Source organism: Scyliorhinus torazame, chromosome 10, assembly GCF_047496885.1.
Source record: "Scyliorhinus torazame isolate Kashiwa2021f chromosome 10, sScyTor2.1, whole genome shotgun sequence".
In the NCBI taxonomy this organism is placed as follows: domain Eukaryota; kingdom Metazoa; phylum Chordata; class Chondrichthyes; order Carcharhiniformes; family Scyliorhinidae; genus Scyliorhinus; species Scyliorhinus torazame.
Window position 1 is genome coordinate 213,675,551 of NC_092716.1, and position 21,557 is coordinate 213,697,107.

The 21,557-nt window shown below is 49.5% G+C and overlaps 1 protein-coding gene across 1 annotated transcript in view; it reads right to left on the reverse strand.

The window, feature by feature from the left end:
• The window catches only part of dagla (diacylglycerol lipase, alpha), a 533,527-nt gene that overhangs the window by 177,841 nt on the left and 334,129 nt on the right, over positions 1–21,557 (reverse strand). The window contains exon 6 of the mRNA XM_072517705.1: positions 7,505–7,716. Within this exon, the coding sequence (XP_072373806.1) occupies positions 7,505–7,716 (212 nt within the window). The remainder of the gene's footprint in view (positions 1–7,504; positions 7,717–21,557) is intronic.

Genomic DNA, 21,557 nt, shown 5'->3' on the forward strand with positions numbered 1-21,557 from the left:
AATTAGTAATGGAGGTACCGTAATACCTCTGTACAGTGTTTAGTAACTATTTACACTTCTGATAGCTATGTACATTTGATGGTTTATATTTACAGTTTAGAATTAAAATGAAGCAATCAGTCGATCTGGCTTGGGTCACTGTCTGTGCGGAGTCTGCACTTTCTCCCCGTGTGCGCGTGGGTTTCCTCTGGGTGCTCCGGTTTCCTCCCACAGTCCAAAGATGTGCAGGTTAGGTGGATTGGCCATGATAAATTGCCCTTAGTGTCCAAAATTGCCCTTTGTGCTGGGTAGGGTTGCTGGGTTATGGGGATGGGGTGGAAGTGTGGGATTGGGTAGGGTGCTCTTTCCAAGAGCTGGTGCAGACTTGATGGGCTGAAAGGCCTCCTTCTGCACTGTAAATTCTATGAAAGATCGGGGACCCTGGTCGTCCTCTGTGATCGTCGGAGCTTCGGTGGTGACTCCGGTGGAGGCTCGGGCATCTGCGACTCCAGGAGCGTGGCTTCGATCTCGATTGCAGCTTCGGCACCCCTAGACGTTGCTGGTGGGGAAAATGGTTGACCTGGGAAGGGAGCGCCTGCGGGGGGGCGTCGGTGGGTGGGGGGGCCTAGGCGGAGCCGGCGGAAGGACCAATCCTCCTGTAAGGTGCTGCGGTGGAGGGGAGGGTGGGACTGGTGGCTGGGATGTGCGTGGGGTTCCGGTGGGTGCCAGGTCCCGTAGGGAGACCGTATCTTGTTGGCCGTCGGGGTACGCCATGTAGGCGTACTGGGGGTTAGCATGGAGCAGATGGACCCTCTCGACCAACGGGTCCGACTTGTGCGCCCGCACAATGGGTCCAGGTACTGCCAGCCACCAGGATGGGTCCAGGTACTGCAAGCCAGGTTGGGAGCGAGGTCCCAGAGGAGGACTTCCTGGGGAAGACAAGGAGGCGTTCACGAGTTGTCCGATTGGTGGTCGTACAAAGCAGTGACCAAATGGAGTGGAGAGCATCCGGGAGGACTTCTGGCCAGCGGGAGACTGGGAGGTTCCTGGACCGTAGGGCCAGTAGGACGGTCTTCCAGACCATTCCGTTCTCCCCCTCTACCTGTCCGTTACCCCGGGGGTTGTAACTGGTCGCCCTGCTTGAGGCGATGCCCTTGCTGAGCAGGAATTGACGCAGTTCATCGCTCATAAAGGAGGACCCCCTATCACTGTGTATGTAAGCGGGGAACCCGAACAGTGCAAAGATGCTATGGAGGGCCTTGATGACGGTGGTTGCGGTCATGTCGGGGCAGGGGATGGCGAATGGGAACCGGGAGTACTCATCAATCACATTCAGGAAGTACGTGTTGCGGTTGGTGGAGGGGAGGGGGCCTTTGAAGACCATGCTGAGGCATTCAAAGGGACGGGAAGTCTTTATCAGGTGCGCTTTCTCTGGTCGGTAGAAGTGCGGTTTGCACTCCACGCAGATTTGGCAGTCCCTGGTGGCTGTCCTGACCTCCTTGATGGAGTGGGGCAGGTTGCGGGTCTTGACAAAATGGAAAAAGCGAGTGACCCCCGGGTGGCAGAGGTCCTCGTGGAGGGCTCGGAGGCGGTCCACTTGTGCGGTGGCACATGTGCTACGGGACAGGGCGTCATGAGGCTCGTTTAGCTTCCCGGGACGATACATGATCTCGTAGTTGTAGGTGGAGAGTTCGATCCTCCACCGCAAGATCTCTCGGAAGCATGGAGGGTACGAGGGAAGAAGGCCACGGGTCTGCCCGCTTGGTCGAGGGTGGCTGCCAGAGCTACGTCGGACGCATCGCTCTTGACGTGGAAGGGAAGAGACTCGTCGATGGCGTGCATCGTGGCCTTTGCAATGTCTGCTTTGATGCGGCTGAAGGCCTGGCGGGCCTCTATCGACAGGGGAAAAGCTGTGGATTGGATAAGGAGACGGGCCTTGTCCGCGTAGTTGGGGACCCACTGGGCGTAGTTGCTGAAAAACCCTAGGCAACGTTTCAGGGCCTTGGAGCAGTGAGGGAGGGGGAACACCATAAGGGGGCGCATGCATTCAGGGTCGGGGCCTATAGCTCCATTTGGCACTACGTAGCCGAGGATGGCTAGGCGGTCGGTGCTAAACACGCATTTATCCTTGTTGTATGTAAGGTTCAGGATTTTAGCAGTCTGGAGAAATTTTCGGAGGTTGGTGTCGTGGTCCTGCTGATCATGGCCGCAGATGGTGACATTAGCGAGCTACGGGAATGTTGCCCGTAAACCGTACCGGTCAACCATTCGGTCCATCTCGCGCTGGAAAAGAGACTCCGTTGCTGACACCAAAGGGAACCCTTAAGAAGTGATAGAGCCGCCCATCTGCCTCGAAGGCAGTGTATTTGTGGTCACTAGAACGGATGGGGAGCTGGTGGTAGGCGGACTTGAGATCCACCGTGGAGAAGACCTTATAATGCGCGATCCTGTTTACCAGGTAGGATATGCGGGGGAGAGGGTACACGTCCAGCTGCGTAAACCTGTTGGTGGTCTGACTGTAGTCGATGACCATCCTATGCTTCCCCCCGGTCTTTACCACCACTACTTGAGCTCTCCAGGAGCTGTTACTGGCTTAAATGACCCCTTCCCTCAGTAACCTTAGGACCTCTGACCTAATAAAGATCCGATCCTGGGCACTGTAGCGTCTGCTTCTGGTGGCGATGGGTTTGCAATCCGGGGTGAGGTTCGCAACAGGGAAGGCGGGTCGACCTGAAGGGTCGCGAGGCCGCAGACAGTAAGGGGGAGGTATAGGGCCGCCGAATTTGAAGGTCAGACTATGAAGGTTACACTGGAAGTCTGAACCCAGGAGTGTAGCCGCGCAGAGATGGGGAAGGACGTAGAGACGGAAAATTTTGAACTCCCTTCCCTGGACTGTGAGGTTTGCTTCACAAAACCCCTTTATCTCCACTGTGAGAGAACCGGAAGCCAGGGAGATTTTTTGATTAATGGGGTGGATGAGGAGAGAACAGTGCCTTACCGTGTCAGGGTGTATGAAGCTCTCCGTGCTCCCAGAGTCGATTAGGCAGGACGTCTCGGGCCCGCTGATGAATACGGTCGTCGTAGCAGTTGAGAGTGTTCGAGGCCGAGACTGATCCAGAGTCACCGAGGCTAATCGCAGCAGTTGAGAGTTCTCTTCGGGCAGTGCATGGTCAGCGGAGCTGGGGTCCTGGGGGTTCATCCAAGATGGCGGCTCCCATTGGTCGCACATGGCTGGGGGTACACAAAATGGTGGCGCCCATCCCTCCAACGTGGCGTCCGCGAAACAAGATGGCGGCACCCGGGGTCCGCACGTGGCCCTGGAATATGAAGATGGTGGCGACCGCTGGCCGCACGGGGCCCGTGGAGAAGTTTGTGGTTGCGGTCCGCATTCGCCGCTGGAGACTGCGGCAACCACACGGGCCTGGCATACCCCCACAAAATAACCCTTTTTGCCGCATCCCTTGCAGGTGGATGCGCGGGCCGGGCAGCGCTGGCGGGGGTGCTTTGCCTGCCTGCAAAAGTAGCAGCGGGGCCCCTCGGGTTGCCAGGCCGCCTTGCAGCACAGGCCTGTGGGGGAATGGGGGAAATCTCGGGGTCGGCCGCGGAGAGGTTCCATGCTGCCCAGGGGGCTGCCGCGCGGTCGGGAACGTAAGCACGGGCGTTCCTGGAGGCCACGTCCAGGGAGCCTGCAAGGGCCCCTGCCTCCCTGAGACCCAGGGTGTCCTTTTCTAACAGATGCTGGCAGATTTGTGAAGATAGCATACCTGCCACGAAAACGACCCGGACTAAGAGCTCCATGTGTTCATTCGCCGAAACTTGCAGGCAGCTGCAGCTTATTCCCAACACCAGGAGTGCACGGTAGAATTCCTCCAGTGATTCCCCAGGGGTTTGTCGTCTTGTTGCAAGCAGGTGCCGGGCGTAGACCTGGTTTGCCGGGTGTAGACCTGGTTTACCGGGCGAATATAGTGTCATTTTAACAGTGTCCAATTGCTGCATCCAAGTCTTCCGCTTCCTCGATGAGGATGTAAATCTCCGGGCTCACCCTTGAGTGCAGGACGTGCAGTTTTTGCTCTCGCGTGGGTGAGTTTTCGGCCGTCCCTAGATACCCTGTAAAGCACGCCAGCCAGTGCTTAAAGATTGCCGCTGAGTTTGCCGCGTGGGGGCTAAGTTGCAGACACTCCGGCTTGATTCGGAGCTCCAACTTTTCTTCTTAAAAAAAAAACTAGCTTATTAAATTGATGCATGATCAATGACCACTAAAGCGAGGTTGTAGTCCAACTGAAGGCTTTAATGAGCTAGTTGTTTCCCCCAGCAGCTCAGGTACGGAATTAAGGCTGCTGGGGCGGCACTGGTTCTTATACCCCGCCTAGCAGGGCGGAGCTACAATACATTCTAACCAATAGAAAGCATACAGTTTCCACCAATGGTGTTTTAGCCTATCAGGTACCGTAATACCTACAATACCACACCGACCCTGACTGCATGCACCCCCTCCTGCAACTCCCCCTTCCCTACTGCCCCAAGGCCCTGAAAAGATGCCTGGGGTTCTTTTCATATTATGCCCAGTGGGTCCCCAACTATGCGGACAAAGCCCCGCCCACTTATCAAAGCCACCATCTTTCCCCTGACGACTGAGGCCCGAGTCCATCCCCTTCCAGGTGGAGAGCGACGCGTCAGATGTCACCCTGGCCGCTACACTTAACCAGGCAGGCAGGCCTGTGGCCTTCTTTTCCCGTCCCCTCAACGCCTCCGAGATTTGACACACCTCTGTCGAAAAGGAAGCTCAAGCCATTGTGGAAGCTGTGCGGCATTGAAGGCACTAACTGGCCGGTAGGAGGTTCACCCTCGTCACCGACCAACAACACAGAGCGGGGCAAGATCAGGAATGATAAAATCTTGAGGTGGAGAATCGAATTCTCCACCTATAATTACAATATCGTCTATCGTCCTGGGAAGCACAATGAGCCCCCAGATGCCCTGTCCCGCATGGCATGCGCCAACGTGCAAGGTGACTGACTTCGGGCCATCCACAATGACCTCTGTCACCTGGGGGTCACCTGGCTTCTCCACTTCATCAAGGCCCGCAACCTGCTCTACTCCACCGAGGAGGTCAGGGCCATGACCAGACTGCCAAGTCTGCGCGGAGTGCAAGCCGCACTTCTATCGGCCAGACAAGGCCCACCTGGTGAAGGCATCCCGCCCCTTTGAGCGCCTCAGCGTCAATTTCAAAGGGCCCCTCCCCTCCACTGACCGCAACATCTATTTTCTCAACTTCGTTGACGAGTACTCCCGTTTCCCCTTTGCCATCCCATGCCCCGACATGACCGCGGCCACTGTCATTAAGGCCCTGCACAGCATCTTCACCCTGTTCGGTTTCCCCACTTACGTCCACAGTGACCGGGGCTCCTCATTTATGAGCCATGAGCTGCGTCAGTACCTGCTCGGTAAGGGCATTGCCTCGAGCAGGATTACCAGCTACAACCCTCAGGGAAACGGACAGGTGGAGAGGGAGAATGCGACGGTATGGAAGGCCGTCTTTCTGGCCTTATGGTCTAGATGTCTCCCTGTTTCCCGCTGGCAGGAGGTCCTCCCCGACCCTCTCCACTCCATTCGGTCGCTCCTCTGTACAGCCACGAATGAGACCCCCCACGACCATCTATTTGTCTTCCCCAGGAAATCCACCTCCGGGGTCTTGTTTCTGTTCTGGCTGACAACGCCGGGGCCTGTCCTCCTCTGGAAGTACGTGAGGAGCCATAGGTCTGACCCACTGGTCGAGAGGGCCCAGCTCCTACATGCCAACCCTCAGTATGCCTACGTGGCGCACCACGACAGCCGACAAGATACAGCCTCCCTCCGGGATCTGGCACCCGCCGGTTCCCCAGCGACCATCACCTACCCCCTCCCCCTTACACCGAATACCGCCCCTACACGGCCTACACCCCCCCCCACTCCCCCCATCGCCGACCCACCGTGATGAAGCTTCAGATGACACGCTCCCGGAGTCAACGAGCCCAACACCCGTGCCTGCAGCGACGGGTTCAACACCCATGCCCGCAGCAAAGCCGGAACTGAGGCGATCACAGAGAACGATCAAGGCGCCGGACAGACTTGATCTGTGAGCCCACTTTACCCCCGCTGGACTTCAATTTTTTGACAGGGGGTGAATGTGGTGAACGTATTGCTACTACAATTCACCACTGTATTGTATTGTATTATGTTGATGCCCTTGTGGGCTCCGCCTGTGGCATCGCCCCTTCGGGGGTGGTATATAAATCTGCAGCCTGTAGGTGGCACTCAGTACAGAGCAGTCACAGGCAGGCACAGATCTAGCTTATTAAAACCACTGTTCACTTCTACTAATCGTCTTGTGTGAATTGATGGTCGCATCTGCCAGTCATAGCCACAATGTAGCTACAAGACATATGCAGAACTTAGGATCACAGCCATTGCAGAAACACCATCACTACATGAATATGATTCAAAGAGAAGATCAGGGCAATTAGAGCTACACAACAATCATGGCCTTGCCAGTGTCACTCACAGAAAATCATAAAATCGTAACAGCACAAAAGTGGGTAAATAGGCTTGTGTGTCTGTGCTGGCTCTCTGCAAGAGCAACTCATTTAGTCCTCCTCCCCCCCATCTTTCCCTGTAGCCCTGCAAATGTTTCTCCCTCAGATAATTATCCAGTACCCTTCTGAAAGCCACAATTAAATTTACTTCCCCCACAGTCGCAAGGAGTACATTGCAGATCCTAACGGCGAGCTGCTTAAAACTCTTCCTCCTGTCGCCTTTAGGTCTTTCGCCAATTACTGAAATTGGTTCTCGACCTGATGATCTTAAACACCTCTATCACATTACATAGGATATACGACACTGAAACAGATACAATCAGTTAAAGCACAGACACTACTTAAATCTCTGAAACATAGTCAAATTCAAATTAAGGGGTAGAAATTTGTCTCAGGTAGTGATGTTGAAGAGGTATAATGATTGGCCTCGCATGCAACTCATAATCTCCATTGCCATTCTAAACAATGGTATTGAATATCAGGTGCTATATAAAATGGGCAGCAGATCCAATAATGGCTGCTAAGCTCCACTATCCAAGACAAATGTCAACTTCTAACTGCCTGAATGAAAGAAAACATAATAATGTCTCATTTTTATTAGCTGGTAAATTAAATTAACATGCATGAGGTTTCCTCTGCACTGATTGACATGACTGAATTCCAAGATTTGTCCAAATCCATTAGTCTAATCATTTCCACTTTTTGACGGTGAATATATGCATGTGAAAGACAATTTTCACCCTCTCCAAATGCATATAAAAATCTAAATAAAAATTAACAATTATGAAAAGGGTGCTCAATTCAGTTTGGGAAGCTTAGCAATTCTAAGAAAATATCCAGACATCAATGTTGTTGACATAACAAACAAAGTATTGTAGTTGGAGCTCAAAAACAGCAACTTTCAACACTGTACAAAATCTCATAATACTATCGGAGTAAATCTCACATCTTACCCATACGGATGTACAGAATATACTGCATGGAATCTCGTGGTTCTGTGTAAAGGATGCTTCCTCTCATACTCAGCCAGATTATAGCAGCCTCTGATATCACACAGGCGATGAGAGTGCCCAAGTATCCTCTGCCATGATCAACCAAGTTGAGCGAGCATGGCTCTTGAGGGCTGTATGTTAGGCCAAAGAGAACCACAGCAAGCACTACAAACCTGCAAAAATAAAACAGATGTCATGAAATGGGTGCAATGGATTTTGTTGCTCTGACAAGTCACAATGCCAAACATCAACCCTCGTATATCAGTAGAAGATTTGGCATTTGTTATCATCCCAACTGAGGATCAAGTCACACCTACAAACATACGTTAACTTTCATAATTTATTTTCCTTTCTCATGAAGAGGGAGATTTGTTAGTGCTCTTTGGGGGGGTTTAAACTAATGCAGCAGGGGCATGGGAACCTGGATTGTAGTTTTAGGGTAAGGGAGAATGAGAGTATAGAGGTCAGGAGCACAGATTTGACGTCGCAGGAGGGGGCCAGCGTTCAGGTAGGTGGTTTGAAGTGTGTCTCCTTCAATGCCAGGAGTATACGAAACAAGGTAGGGGAACTGGCAGCGTGGGTTGGTACCTGGGACTTCGATGTTGTGGCCATTTCGGAGACATGGATAGAGCAGGGACAGGAATGGATGTTGCAGGTTCCGGGGTTTAGGTGTTTTAGTAAGCTCAGAGAAGGAGGCAAAAGAGGGGGAGGTGTGGCGCTGCTAGTCAAGAGCAGTATTACGGCGGCGGAGAGGATGCTAGATGGGGACTCTTCCGAGGTAGTATTGGCTGAAGTTAGAAACAGGAAAGGAGAGGTCACCCTGTTGGGAGTTTTTTATAGGCCTCCTAATAGTTCTAGGGATGTAGAGGAAAGGATGGCGAAGATGATTCTGGATATGAGCGAAAGTAACAGGGTAGTTATTATGGGAGACTTTAACTTTCCAAATATTGACTGGAAAAGATATAGTTCGAGTACAATAGATGGGTCGTTTTTTGTACAGTGTGTGCAGGAGGGTTTCCTGAAACAATATGTTGACAGGCCAACAAGAGGTGAGGCCACGTTGGATTTGGTTTTGGGTAATGAACCAGGCCAGGTGTTGGATTTGGAGGTAGGAGAGCACTTTGGGGACAGTGGCCACAATTCGGTGACGTTTACGTTAATGATGGAAAGGGATAAGTATACACCGCAGGGCAAGAGTTATAGCTGGGGGAAGGGCAATTATGATGCCATTAGACGTGACTTGGGGGGGATAAGGTGGAGAAGTAGGCTGCAAGTGTTGGGCACACTGGATAAGTGGGGCTTGTTCAAGGATCAGCTACTGCGTGTTCTTGATAAGTATGTACCGGTCAGACAGGGAGGAAGGCGTCGAGCGAGGGAACCGTGGTTTACCAAGGAAGTGGAATCTCTTGTTAAGAGGAAGAAGAAGGCCTATGTGAAGATGAAGTGTGAAGTTTCGGTTGGGGCGATGGATAGTTACAAGGTAGCGAGGAAGGATCTAAAGAGAGAGCTAAGACGAGCAAGGAGGGGACATGAGAAGTATTTGGCAGGAAGGATCAAGGAAAACCCAAAAGCTTTCTATAGGTATGTCAGGAATAAGCGAATGACTAGGGAAAGAGTAGGACCAGTCAAGGACAGGGATGGGAAATTGTGTGTGGAGTCTGAAGAGATAGGCGAGATACTAAATGAATATTTTTCGACAGTATTCACTCAGGAAAAAGATAATGTTGTGGAGGAGAATGCTGAGCCCCAGGCTAATAGAATAGATGGCATTGAGGTACGTAGGGAAGAGGTGTTGGCAATTCTGGACAGGCTGAAAATAGATAAGTCCCCGGTCCCCGGGACCTGATGGGATTTATCCTAGGATTCTATGGGAGACCAGGGAAGAGATTGCTGGACCTTTGGCTTTGATTTTTATGTCATCATTGGCTACAGGAATAGTGCCAGAGGACTGGAGGACAGCAAATGTGGTCCCTTTGTTCAAAAAGGGGAGCAGAGACAACCCCGGCAACTATAGACCGGTGAGCCTCACGTCTGTAGTGGGTAAAGTCTTGGAGGGGATTATAAGGGACAAGATTTATAATCATCTAGATAGGAATAATATGATCAGGGATAGTCAGCATGGCTTTGTGAAGGGTAGGTCATGCCTCACAAACCTTACTGAGTTCTTTGAGAAGGTGACTGAACAGGTAGACGAGGGTAGAGCAGTTGATGTGGTGTATATGGATTTCAGCAAAGCGTTTGATAAGGTTCCCCACGGTAGGCTATTGCAAAAAATACGGAGGCTGGGGATTGAGGGTGATTTAGAGATGTGGATCAGAAATTGGCTAGCTGAAAGAAGACAGAGGGTGGTGGTTGATGGGAAATGTTCAGAATGGAGTACAGTCACAAGTGGAGTACCACAAGGATCTGTTCTGGGGCCGTTGCTGTTTGTCATTTTTATCAATGACCTAGAGGAAGGCGCAGAAGGGTGGGTGAGTAAATTTGCAGACGATACTAAAGTCGGTGGTGTTGTCGATAGTGTGGAAGGATGTAGCAGGTTACAGAGGGATATAGATAAGCTGCAGAGCTGGGCTGAGAGGTGGCAAATGGAGTTTAATGTAGAGAAGTGTGAGGTGATTCACTTTGGAAGGAATAACAGGAATGCGGAATATTTGGCTAATGGTAAAGTTCTTGAAAGTGTGGATGAGCAGAGGGATCTAGGTGTCCATGTACATAGATCCCTGAAAGTTGCCACCCAGGTTGATAGGGTTGTGAAGAAGGCCTATGGAGTGTTGGCCTTTATTGGTAGAGGGATTGAGTTCCGGAGTCGGGAGGTCATGTTGCAGCTGTACAGAACTCTGGTACAGCCGCATTTGGAGTATTGCGTACAGTTCTGGTCACCGCATTATAGGAAGGACGTGGAGGCTTTGGAGCGGGTGCAGAGGAGATTTACCAGGATGTTGCCTGGTATGGAGGGAAAATCTTATGAGGAAAGGCTGACGGACTTGAGGTTGTTTTCGTTGGAGAGAAGAAGGTTAAGAGGAGACTTAATAGAGGCATACAAAATGATCAGGGGGTTGGATAGGGTGGACAGTGAGAGCCTTCTCCCGCGGATGGATATGGCTGGCACGAGGGGACATAACTTTAAACTGAGGGGTAATAGATATAGGACAGAGGTCAGAGGTAGGTTCTTTACGCAAAGAGTAGTGAGGCCGTGGAATGCCCTACCTGCTACAGTAGTGAACTCGCCAACATTGAGGGCATTTAAAAGTTTATTGGATAAACATATGGATGATAATGGCATAGTGTAGGTTAGATGGCTTTTGTTTCGGTGCAACATCGTGGGCCGAAGGGCCTGTACTGCGCTGTATTGTTCTATGTTCTATGTTCTATGATAGAGAGTTAGAAAGTCGGGGAATGTTATGAAGAGGGGCTGGTTTAGCACAGTGGGCTAAACAGCTGGCTTGTAATGCAGAACAAGGCAGCAGGGCGGGTTCAATTCCAGCTCCAGCCTCCCCGAACAGGCGACGGAATGTGGCGACAAGGGCCTTTTCACAGTAACTTCACTGAAGCCTACTTGTGACAATAAGCGATTATTATTAAGATTCCCACAGATTAAGATTTTGAACAACAAAATAAATAAGAATAATTTGATTTGTGAGATTTAGTGGTTCAAATGTTGACAGACTGTAGAACGCATCATCTGAGCTAATGGTTGGATAAAACACCTGGACATTAAAAAATTAGGTTTAGGATAGTGACTTAAGGAAAAGGGGGAAACGGAAATCGGGTAAAGACCAAAATAGGTTATTTGGCCTGAATGGCCTGTTTCCAAGCAGGATACCAATGGCATTGTAGTGCAAAGCCCCATATTTTAAACACACTGTACACTTCAAACACTGCAGTTTTAATGCAAATATCACACAACTGAATAGTGTGTTCAGATTTGGCCTTTTATCAATAGAATTTGATTTTAAATCCATTGCTAAAGATGGCATGAACGTTCATTGCATGATGAGCATGTGCAGAGTCTCTGACTCTGACAACAATTGGTCCTTTGTGACTGCTGTGAGAAATGCAACTGCGGGTTTCCCCACTTAAAGTGTTCAGTTGAATTTTGCCAGAAAGTGCTTTTGTAAATGTTAATAAACCACGATTTTGATCTTAAATTTACAACAACTTTGCATATCTTTCTATCATCATTATTTTTTGCCTACTCCGACTCCACAAGTATAAGCACATAAACCCCCTTCTGATCTTTCAATTGATAAATCATTTGCCATCATCCCTCAACACCACACCAGAGTACATTAAATTCTTTGAAGAGCTGTACCAGTTTAACAGTGGTTACTCTGATGTCTGGGTTGGCTCAGTTAGGAAAGAACAATGAAATAAATTGTTTTGAACTGTGCTATACTTAGTTGTTTTGCTGTTGCAACCACAGGAATGGTGAAGAGACCTGGGATGCCTGGTTCCTTGGTCTTTTACCTTTCCTTGGAGGTCAAGCCGAGGGATTGCAGTAAGGTAAACCCTCCTGAGCACAAGAGAGATTGAGGACAGCTTCTTCAACCAAGCAGGCATGAAAGTTGCAATGAAGTGAGCAATAGCTGGAGACTGGGTTACAACATTCTTGGACTTCAGCAGCGTAGGGCAAGTGAGTGATGTATCATTGCCAGCTTCCAAGGCCCACACTCTGTCTTGCATATCATTTCTCAGGTCGACATCTTGTAGCTCATCTATCTGCAGGCTCCTCACATTCTCATCTGATCTGTCGACACACACACTCAGCCTGATGTTCGCTTGACCCAGGCCTCACAAACACCATATGCAGATGTTATCCTTCAAGCCTCTGAATGCAAGCCATTCCTAACACTCCCAACCTCCCTGCTTCCTCAGAGCTTGCATTCCATTTAGTTTTGTAAGGCCAGGAAACTTAAATTAATTACGCTTGTCACTTAGTCAAGTCAGTAATGTAGATTGTAAATAGCCGATGTCCCAGCATCCCATTAGTCACAGCCTGCCAACTTGAAAATGTAACATTTATCCCTACTCTCTGCGTCCTATCCATTAACCAAACCTCTATCCATGCTAATACACCCCCCAACTGCAGGAGTCCTTATCTTGTCCATTTTCCTTTCCAATGGCTCCTTATTGAAAGCTTTCTGCAAATTCACATACAGACAATCTACTTGTCATAATATACACATCAGTATATGATGGTGCAGCGACACCCACTGACTGACACACTGCAAAACCAATCAACACACACAACACAGAAGCCAATCACCAGTTAGGGCACAGTCACTAGTTTTCCCGCTCATTCATGATGCAGCCTCTGAGACAGACAGAGCCCGCAGTCAGTAGCACAAACATCCACCATGTGCGAGCAGTATAGGCTGGTCAGGTTAGGCATAGGTCTTCAGTCAATCTAACATAGTGTCGACCCACAGTGCAAGTATGTTTAACAGCTCTTAGTTAAATAAAATAGAGTTGTAGTATTACAAGTGTTGGTGACCTGTCTATGTTACTGCTAAGGTAAACGCAGTCTCCACAGATCCAGAGTACCCAAGACATCATGGTACCAGTATGTGATGTTAGAGTTTAATAGACCTACCTTCAAGTGATCTGCCTTCGACCAGCAATCAGCCATCCGGTAGTATGGACAGTGTCCGCCCTCCCCCGCCGCTCCGCATCACCGGCAACCTCGGTGCGAACTGGAAAATCTTTGAACAACGATTCCAGATATACCTCGAAGCTACAGACCTGAAAGCTGCTTCAGATGCCAGGAAGATTGCTCTCTTCCTTTCCACGGCCGGGGATTCACGCCATCCATATCTTCAACTCTCTCACTTTCGCTGAAGGTGAAGACAAGTCCAAGTTCAAGACAGTCCTGCTCAAATTCGACAGTTACTGTGACATCGAGGTAAATGAAAGTTTTGAGGGTAAGGATGAACCTTTTCAATCTTTCCTCACCCACCTTCGCATCCTCGCGCAGTCCTGCAATTACGGCTCCACCTCCGACTCGATGATCCGTGACCAGATCGTTTTTGGTGTGCAATCGGACCCCCCTACACCATCTGCTCCTCAAGGTTAAACAGCTCACCCTTGCAATAGCCATCGAGACCTGCGTTCTGCATGAACACGCCACTAACCGATACTCGCACATTCAAGCGGCTGAAACGGCGCGGCAAGTTCCCCACGAGGCAGAGCGGGTGCAAGCCATTAAACAACTCCAGGTCCTAAGCCTGGATGAGGGCGGCCATTTCGCGTGCTTTTCGCGGGCATGCGCGCACTGACCGAGGGACGGCGAGGCCGAAGACCGCACTGCGCATGCACTACGTACGACCGCACCGCGCATGCGCGGTGGCGTACCGAACATTCTGACATCACGACGTGTGGCAACTGTGGCTCCGCCCACTTAAAGCAGCAATGTCCTGCAAAATCCGACGCTGTCTCCAATGTGGCAAGCTTGGCCACTGTGCAGCTCTGCTCAACCTACTACCTCTCGTCAATCCAACCAGTCACGCAGGGATGTCCGATGCGCAGGTCGGCGCAACATCAAGGGCCGAAGGGCCTGTACTGCGCTGTAATGTTCTATGTTATATCCAGCCACCGGTCACCGATTCCGACTCTGACTTGATTCCGGACCTTGACACCGAGGACCCAAAAGCACCATTTCGGGTGGGCATCACCACCAAACACAAGATGCTCCAGAAGACAAAAGCCAAGTCTCTCCCAATATTCAGCATTTATCCGGACGATGAGTGGCGTGCCACCCTCACAGTCAACCAATCCCGCATCCGATTCCGCCTGGGCACCGGCGCTTCAGCCAACCTCATTGCGCGGTCTGACCTCGAAAGCCTCCATGTCAAGCCTACTATCCTGCCATCCGCCTGCCAGCTTCTGTACTATAATGGTAATGCCATTGCTGCCAGTGGCTCTTTCCAGCTTGAATGGACGCACTGGTCATTTAAGGCTAACCAGCCATTCGAAATAGTGGGATCCAGTAAAGCCTCCCTGCTTGGTGCTCAGCCGTGCAAACTTCTAAACTTGTCCAAAGGGTTCACCCTGTCACCCGCTGACGGTTCCGCATCTCAGGACGCTGACTTTCGGACACAGCTGAACGCCATCATCACCCGATACCACGGTGTATTTGAGGGCATGGGCACACTCCCATACACTTATAAAATCTTGTTAAAACCAAATGCCACGTCTGTGGTGCACGCACCTCGCAGGGTACTGGCACCCCTCAAGGACCGCCTCAAGCAGCAGCTGCAGGACCTCCAGGACCAGGGCGTAATTTCAAAAGTTACAGAACCGACTGACTGGGTCAGCTCTATGGTGTGTGTGAAAAAACCATCCGGCGAATTACGCATATGTATTGATCCCAAGGACCTCAACCGCAATATTATGAGAGAACACTATCCCATTCCAAAGCGCGAAGAACTCACCTGCGAGATGGCTCGCGACAAATTTTTCACCAAGCTAGACGCATCCAAGGGGTTCTGGCAGATCCAACTCGACACATCCAGTCATAAGCTCTGCACCTTTAACACCCCATTTGGCCGGTATTGCTACGACCGGATGCCGTTTGGCATCATCTCTGCATCGGACGTGTTCCACAGAATAATGGACCAGATGATGGAAGGTATCGAAGGGGTTCGCGTATATGTGGACGACATCATCGTCTGGTCTACCACCCCACAGGAACACATTGATCGTCTCCAACGCGTCTTCCGACGACTCCATGAGCATGGCCTCCGCCTCAACAGGGCCAAATGCTCCTTTGGTCAAACAGAAATTAAATTCCTCAGAGACCACATTTCACAGTTTGGCGTGCAGCCGGATGCTGACAAGCTATCTGACATTAAGGCCATGAAGACACTGGAGGACAAGAAGGCGGTCCTCCGCTTCCTGGGCATGGTCAATTTCCTGGGGAAATTCATCCCTAACCTCGCCTCCCACACCCCGGCTCTCAGGAACCTGGTTAAGAAGATGACCGAGTTCCAATGGCTCCCCGCCCACGAACAAGAATGGCGGGAACTCAGGGCGAAGCTGACCAAGGCCCCGGCGTTGGCATTTTTCAATCCGGCCAAAGAAACAAAAATCTCCACGGATGCCAGTCAGTCCGGCATTGGAGCAGTGCTCCTTCAACGTGACGACGTCTCCTCATGGGCTCCTGTCGCATACGAGTCACGTGCAATGACGCCCGCCAAACAGCGCTATGCGCAAATTGAAAAAGAGTGCCTGGGCCTTCTTACCGTAGTCGTCAAATTCCATGACTATGTCTATGGACACCCGAAGTTCACAGTCGAGACAGACCACAGGCCGCTGGTCAATATCATTCAAAAAGACCTTAACGACATGACGCCGCGCCTGCAGCGCATTCTCCTTAAACTCAGGCGGTACGACTTCGAACTCGTCTACACCCCGGGTAAGGAGCTCATCGTTGCCGATGTACTCTCTCGATCTGTCACCACACCCTGCGACCCAGCGGACCTCGTGTGCCAAATTGATGCTCAGGTGGCATTCGCCGCATCCAATCTGCCCGCCACGGACGAACGACTCATCCAGGTTCGTCGTGAGACGGCCAACGATCCCCTGCTCCAACGTGTCATGCGCCACCTGACAGACGGGTGGCTCAAGGGCCAATGCCCTCAATTCTATAACAATAAAGATGACCTGGTGGTGGTGGATGGAATTCTACTAAAGCTGGACAGGATCGTCATTCCGCACAGCATGCGGAACCTCGTCCTTGAGCAGCTCCATGAGGGCCACCTGGGAGTGGAGAAATGCCGCCGACAGCCCGGGAGGCAGTGTACTGGCCTGGAATCAACGAGGACATTGCCAACACCGTTCTTAACTGCCCAACATGCTAGTGTTTCCAGCCTGCTCAGCCAATGGTGACCTTGCAACCCCACGAGTTGGTCCAGTCCCCCGGACCAAAGTGGGCATCGACCTGTTCCATGCACTTGGCCGGGACTACGTCCTCATAGTGGACTATTTCTCAAACTACCCGGAGGTAGGCTACACGACCTCACCTCAACTGCGGTCATCCATGCGTGCAAGGAAACCTTCGCTCGCCATGGCATCCCGCTCACGGTCATGTCTGACAATGGCCCGTGTTTTGCCAGTCAGGAGTGGTCCAATTTTGCCAAACGATACAACTTCACACATGTCACGTCCAGTCCGCATTACCCCAATCTAATGGCAAAGCTGAAAAGGGAGTGCACATTGTCAAATGACTCCTGTGCAAGGCGGCCGATGCAGGATCTGATTTTTACCTCGCCCTGATTGCTTACAGATCAGCTCCATTGTCCACCGGCCTGTCACCGGTTCAATTGTTGATGAATTGCACACTGCGGACGACGGTGCCGGCCATTCATGTTCCGGACTTGGACAACCTTCCAGTCCTTCGTCGAATGCAGTTGTCTCCGGCCCAACACAAATCGGCGTACGATGCCCGCGCCACGGATCTCCCTGCTCTGGCTCCTGATGACGAGGTCCGTGTTCAACTTCCCGATGGTGGTTGGTCCGCCACTGCTGTGGTGCTCAGACAAGTGGCCCCCAGGTAATTTTTGGTTCGTCTACAAGACGGCTCTCTTCTTCGCCGAAATAGGCGGGCACTACGACTCCTTCATCGCTCGCCACCAGATCATCATGTCCTGCCTCGCCGTCACGACGAACCCGTCACAGACTTTGCAGATCTCCCTTTCGCTCTGTCACCCTCTGAGTCTGACACAGTTCCGCCCATTCCAGAACAGGCGGCACCTGACCCACCCTTGAGGTGGTCAACCAGAATTCGTCGCCCACCTCAGAGACTGAATTTATGAACTGCCTGAATTCATGGACTCTTTGAACTCATGAACTGATTGTTTCGTTACCCTGTTTGATTAACTCACTGGTTTGTACATACTGTTGTTCTAGTTATATTTTGTGTTACATGCTGTCCATCTGCACTAGACACCTTCCAATGTAAATATCTTAGAGTTTCTGTACATAGTCCTGTAAATATGCTCGCATGTGCCACATAGTTAGGAACTTTCGCATCCTACATTATTTATTGCCACGAACACACATCTTTTTTAGAAAAGGGGGATGTCATAATATACACATCAGTATATGATGGTGCAGAGACACACACTGACTGACACACTGCAAGACCAATCAACACACACAAGACAGCAGCCAATCACCAGTTAGGGCACGGTCACTATAAAGACAGAGGGCACTAGTTTTCCCGCTCATTCGGGATGCAGCCTCTGAGACAGACAGAGCCCGTAGTCAGTAGCACAAACATCCACCATGTGCTAGCAGTATAGGCTGGTCAGGTTAGACATAGGTCTTCAGTCAATCTAACATAGTGTCGACCCACAGTGCAATTATGTTTAACAGCTCTTAGTTAAATAAAATAGAGTTGTACTATTACAAGTGTTGGTAGCCTGTCTATGTTACTGCGAAGATAAACGCAGTCTCCACAGATCCAGAGTACCCAACACATCACTACTGGTTCCTTTTTATCTACCCTACCTTACAACATCAAAAAACTCTAATAAATTTGCCAAAGAGGATTTCCCTTTCACAAAACTATGTTGACTTGTTCTCATCATAATATGTTATGAAATAGAAATAGTTTTAAGTAATTTATATTTGTATGTGTATTTGAGGTATACAAAATTATGAGGGGCATAGACAGAGTGGATAGTCAGAGGCTTTTCCCCAGGGTAGAGGGGTCAATTACTAGGGGGCATAGGTTTAAGGTGAGAGGGGCAAGGTTTAGAGTAGATGTACGAGGCAAGTTTTTTACGCAGAGGGTAGTGGGTGCCTGGAACTCGCTACCGGAGGAGGTAGTGGAAGCAGGGACGATAGGGACATTTAAGGGGCATCTTGACAAATATATGAATAGGATGGGAATAGAAGGATACGGACCCAGGAAGTGTAGAAGATTGTAGTTTAGTCGGGCAGTATGGTCGGCGCGGGCTTGGAGGGCCGAAGGGCCTGTTCCTGTGCTGTACATTTCTTTGTTCTTTGTTTGTTCTTTGTATGTGTGGGGACTAGAAGGTATAGCTTAAATTACGCTTAATTTTGTGTTTCTGTATTTGTGTGCTAAGAAAGGGTTAAAACTTAATTTCAGTTTTAAAAAAAACTCCTGTAAGTCTGTAGGTTCGTTTAGAGGCTTTTACGATGTTAAAACAAATGCAAGGTTTAAAAAACTAGGTTGTTGCTTAGGAACTAGGAACCTACACTGAAACAGCAAGAACAATTGAAGTGCTCGAAGAAGCTGGACACAGGATTGGGAACTGTGGAGAGCAGATTTCCTAAAAGAACAAAAGGAAGTCCCAGAGGTCAGAGGTCGGTGACAAAAGGAAGTCCCAGGAAGACAGTTAAGTCAAGGAAGAAGAACAGGAATCTGAACAAGGTCCTGCTCAGTGAAGTTAAAGTATCCTTACAAATCTGTATAGATCTGCAAAGGTGTAGCTGGGATCATAACAAATATTCTTTTCTACCTTCATTGTTAAGAGTTCCTTAATAATAAGATTCCAGCACTTTACTATTGACTGAGGTCACGGTAATTGTTCCCAGTTTACTCGCTCCCTCCTTTCTTGAATAGCAGTGTTACATTTGCTAACTTCCACTCTGCTGGATATTTGGCTGTCAGAGCTTTCCTAATAAGTACATTTTAACCCAATTTGAAGATTAGCACAGTCCACTCCATTTGTCAAAAAGGATTAAATGATGCCTCTACCAAAAACACTCCCAAACTGGACTGCTGAGGAGCCAAATGTAAAGAGGTGGGTTGTTTCTTCACAGTCACACTTATTAGCCAGCAGTTCAACTGTTGGATTAGCAGATTAAGTGTTTCATTGGCATGGAAAGCAATATTGTGAAGCACAGTTCACTGTGCTACACCATCTCCTGGAATTACACAATAGATTTATTGAAACATAACTGAATGGCTTCGCTTTGCATATTCCAACTCTATTAAAATTAGTCCTTGTTCAACTAGTTCTTGATACCATTTTACTGCAATGAGGGCATTGTTTTGTCATGTGACCACTCATAACTTTTCTCCTTCAACATCTTTTGCCTGGTTTTTGCAAAGAGATTTTAATGACTTCCTTCAAAAATATGTTGCTAACAACATCCTGTGGAAATCTAGCAATATAAAAGCTATCATGGCTGAATAAGAGTGGCAAGAAAATTATGTTGATGAGTCATCTAAAAATATTTTGATGTTACAGGAGTTGCTATGTGTTAATGATGAACTAATTCCAGGATTTTTATTCGAAATAAAAGATTTAAATGAACATGTTATTTTGCAAAATATCAAAGACGCCAACTTGCCATATTTCATGCAGATTCTCAGTTTTTCAGTGAAATCTGACAGTCCCAATTTTTAAAAATTTATAACACATCCTGAGTGAGACACAGCCAGAGTGAGTGTGTGTATTTGGGAATTTGGAGCACAGTGGGAATTCGGTGCAGAGGGGATAATATGCTTTTTGCCGTCTGAACGTTTTAATCTTCAGAGAGTGGTCTTGCCCTGTTGCAGGAGTAGAGGCTACACAAGGGAGAGCGCGGATTGTTAAGTAGCAGGCAAATTGTTTTCTCCAATTTAAAGGCGAAATTGAGGAAAACTAAGAATTCATGATTTTTGGCTTACATTTAACGCAAGAGTCTTTAAACTAAAAGTATGACTGGGGAGCTCAGACCCATGTCTTGCATGGCCTGCAGCATGTGAAAATTCCTGGATTCTCCTTGCAGTCTGGATGATCACATTTGCAGTTTGACCAGCTTGAAAGTCTGGTCAAGTGTGAGTGTTGGCTGAAGGCACAGTGGTGCATCCGCGAAGCTGAGAGGTTCATGGATAACATGTTTTTAGACGTGGTCACGCCACAGCTTAAGTAAGTGCAGTCGGAGAGGGAATGGGAAACCACCAGTCAGAGGAAAGGGGGCCTGTCGGTAGCCAGGAAGGCCACAGAGTGTATCTCACTCAAGAACTGTTTTTCTGTGTTGGAAAACGGTGAGAGTTAACTGCACTGTGGGTAGTTCAGCTGCACAAAGGGGAAGGAGTAAGAGTGGAAGAGTGCAATAGTGGTAGGAGATTCGAAAGTGAGGGGTACAAGCAGGCATTTCTGCTCCGGGATGCTGAGTTGTCTCCCTGGTACCAGAGCCAAGGATGTTACTGAACAGAGCAGATAGGTGAACAGTCAGAGGTCATGGTTCACATTGGTGCCAACAGCACAGGTAGAAATAGGGATGAGGTCCTGAAGCAAGAATTTAGGGAGCTATGTAGCAAGTTGAAAATCAGGACCCCAAAAGGTTGTAATCTCTTGGTTACGTATAACATAGAACATACAGTGCAGAAGGAGGCCATTCGGCCCATCGAGTCAGCACCAAGCCACTTAAGCCCTCACTTCCACCCTATCCTCGTAACCCAATAACTCCTCCTAACCTTTTTTTTGGTCACTAAGGGCAATTTATAATGGCCAATCCACCGAACCTGCACGTCTTTGGACTGTGGGAGGAAACCGGAGCACCTGGAGGAAACCCACGCAGACACGGGGAGAATGTGCAAACTCCGTACAAATACTGACCCAGCAGGGAATCGAACCTGGGACCCTGGCGCTGTGAAGCCACAGTGCTATCCACTTGTGCTACTGTGCTGCACCAACTGTGCTGCACCAACTTTCTGAAAGAGCACCCCATGAGGCCCACTCCCCCGCTCTATCCCCATAGCCCCAGTTAAGCTGCACATCTTTGGACACTACTGGTTACGACTGGTGCCACGTGAGTATGGGAATAGGATAGAACAGATGAATGCGTGGGTGAAGCGATGATGCAGAAAGTAGGGCTTTAATTTCCTGGATCAATGGATCCATTTCTGGGGTAGGTGGGATCTGTACAATTTGGACGGGTTGCACCTGAAGCGGAATGGGGCCAATATTCTTGCAGGGAAGTTTGCTAGTGCTGTTTAGAGGTGGAGTTGAACTAATTTGGCAGGGGGCTGGCTCACAGTGTGGAGGTACAGTGG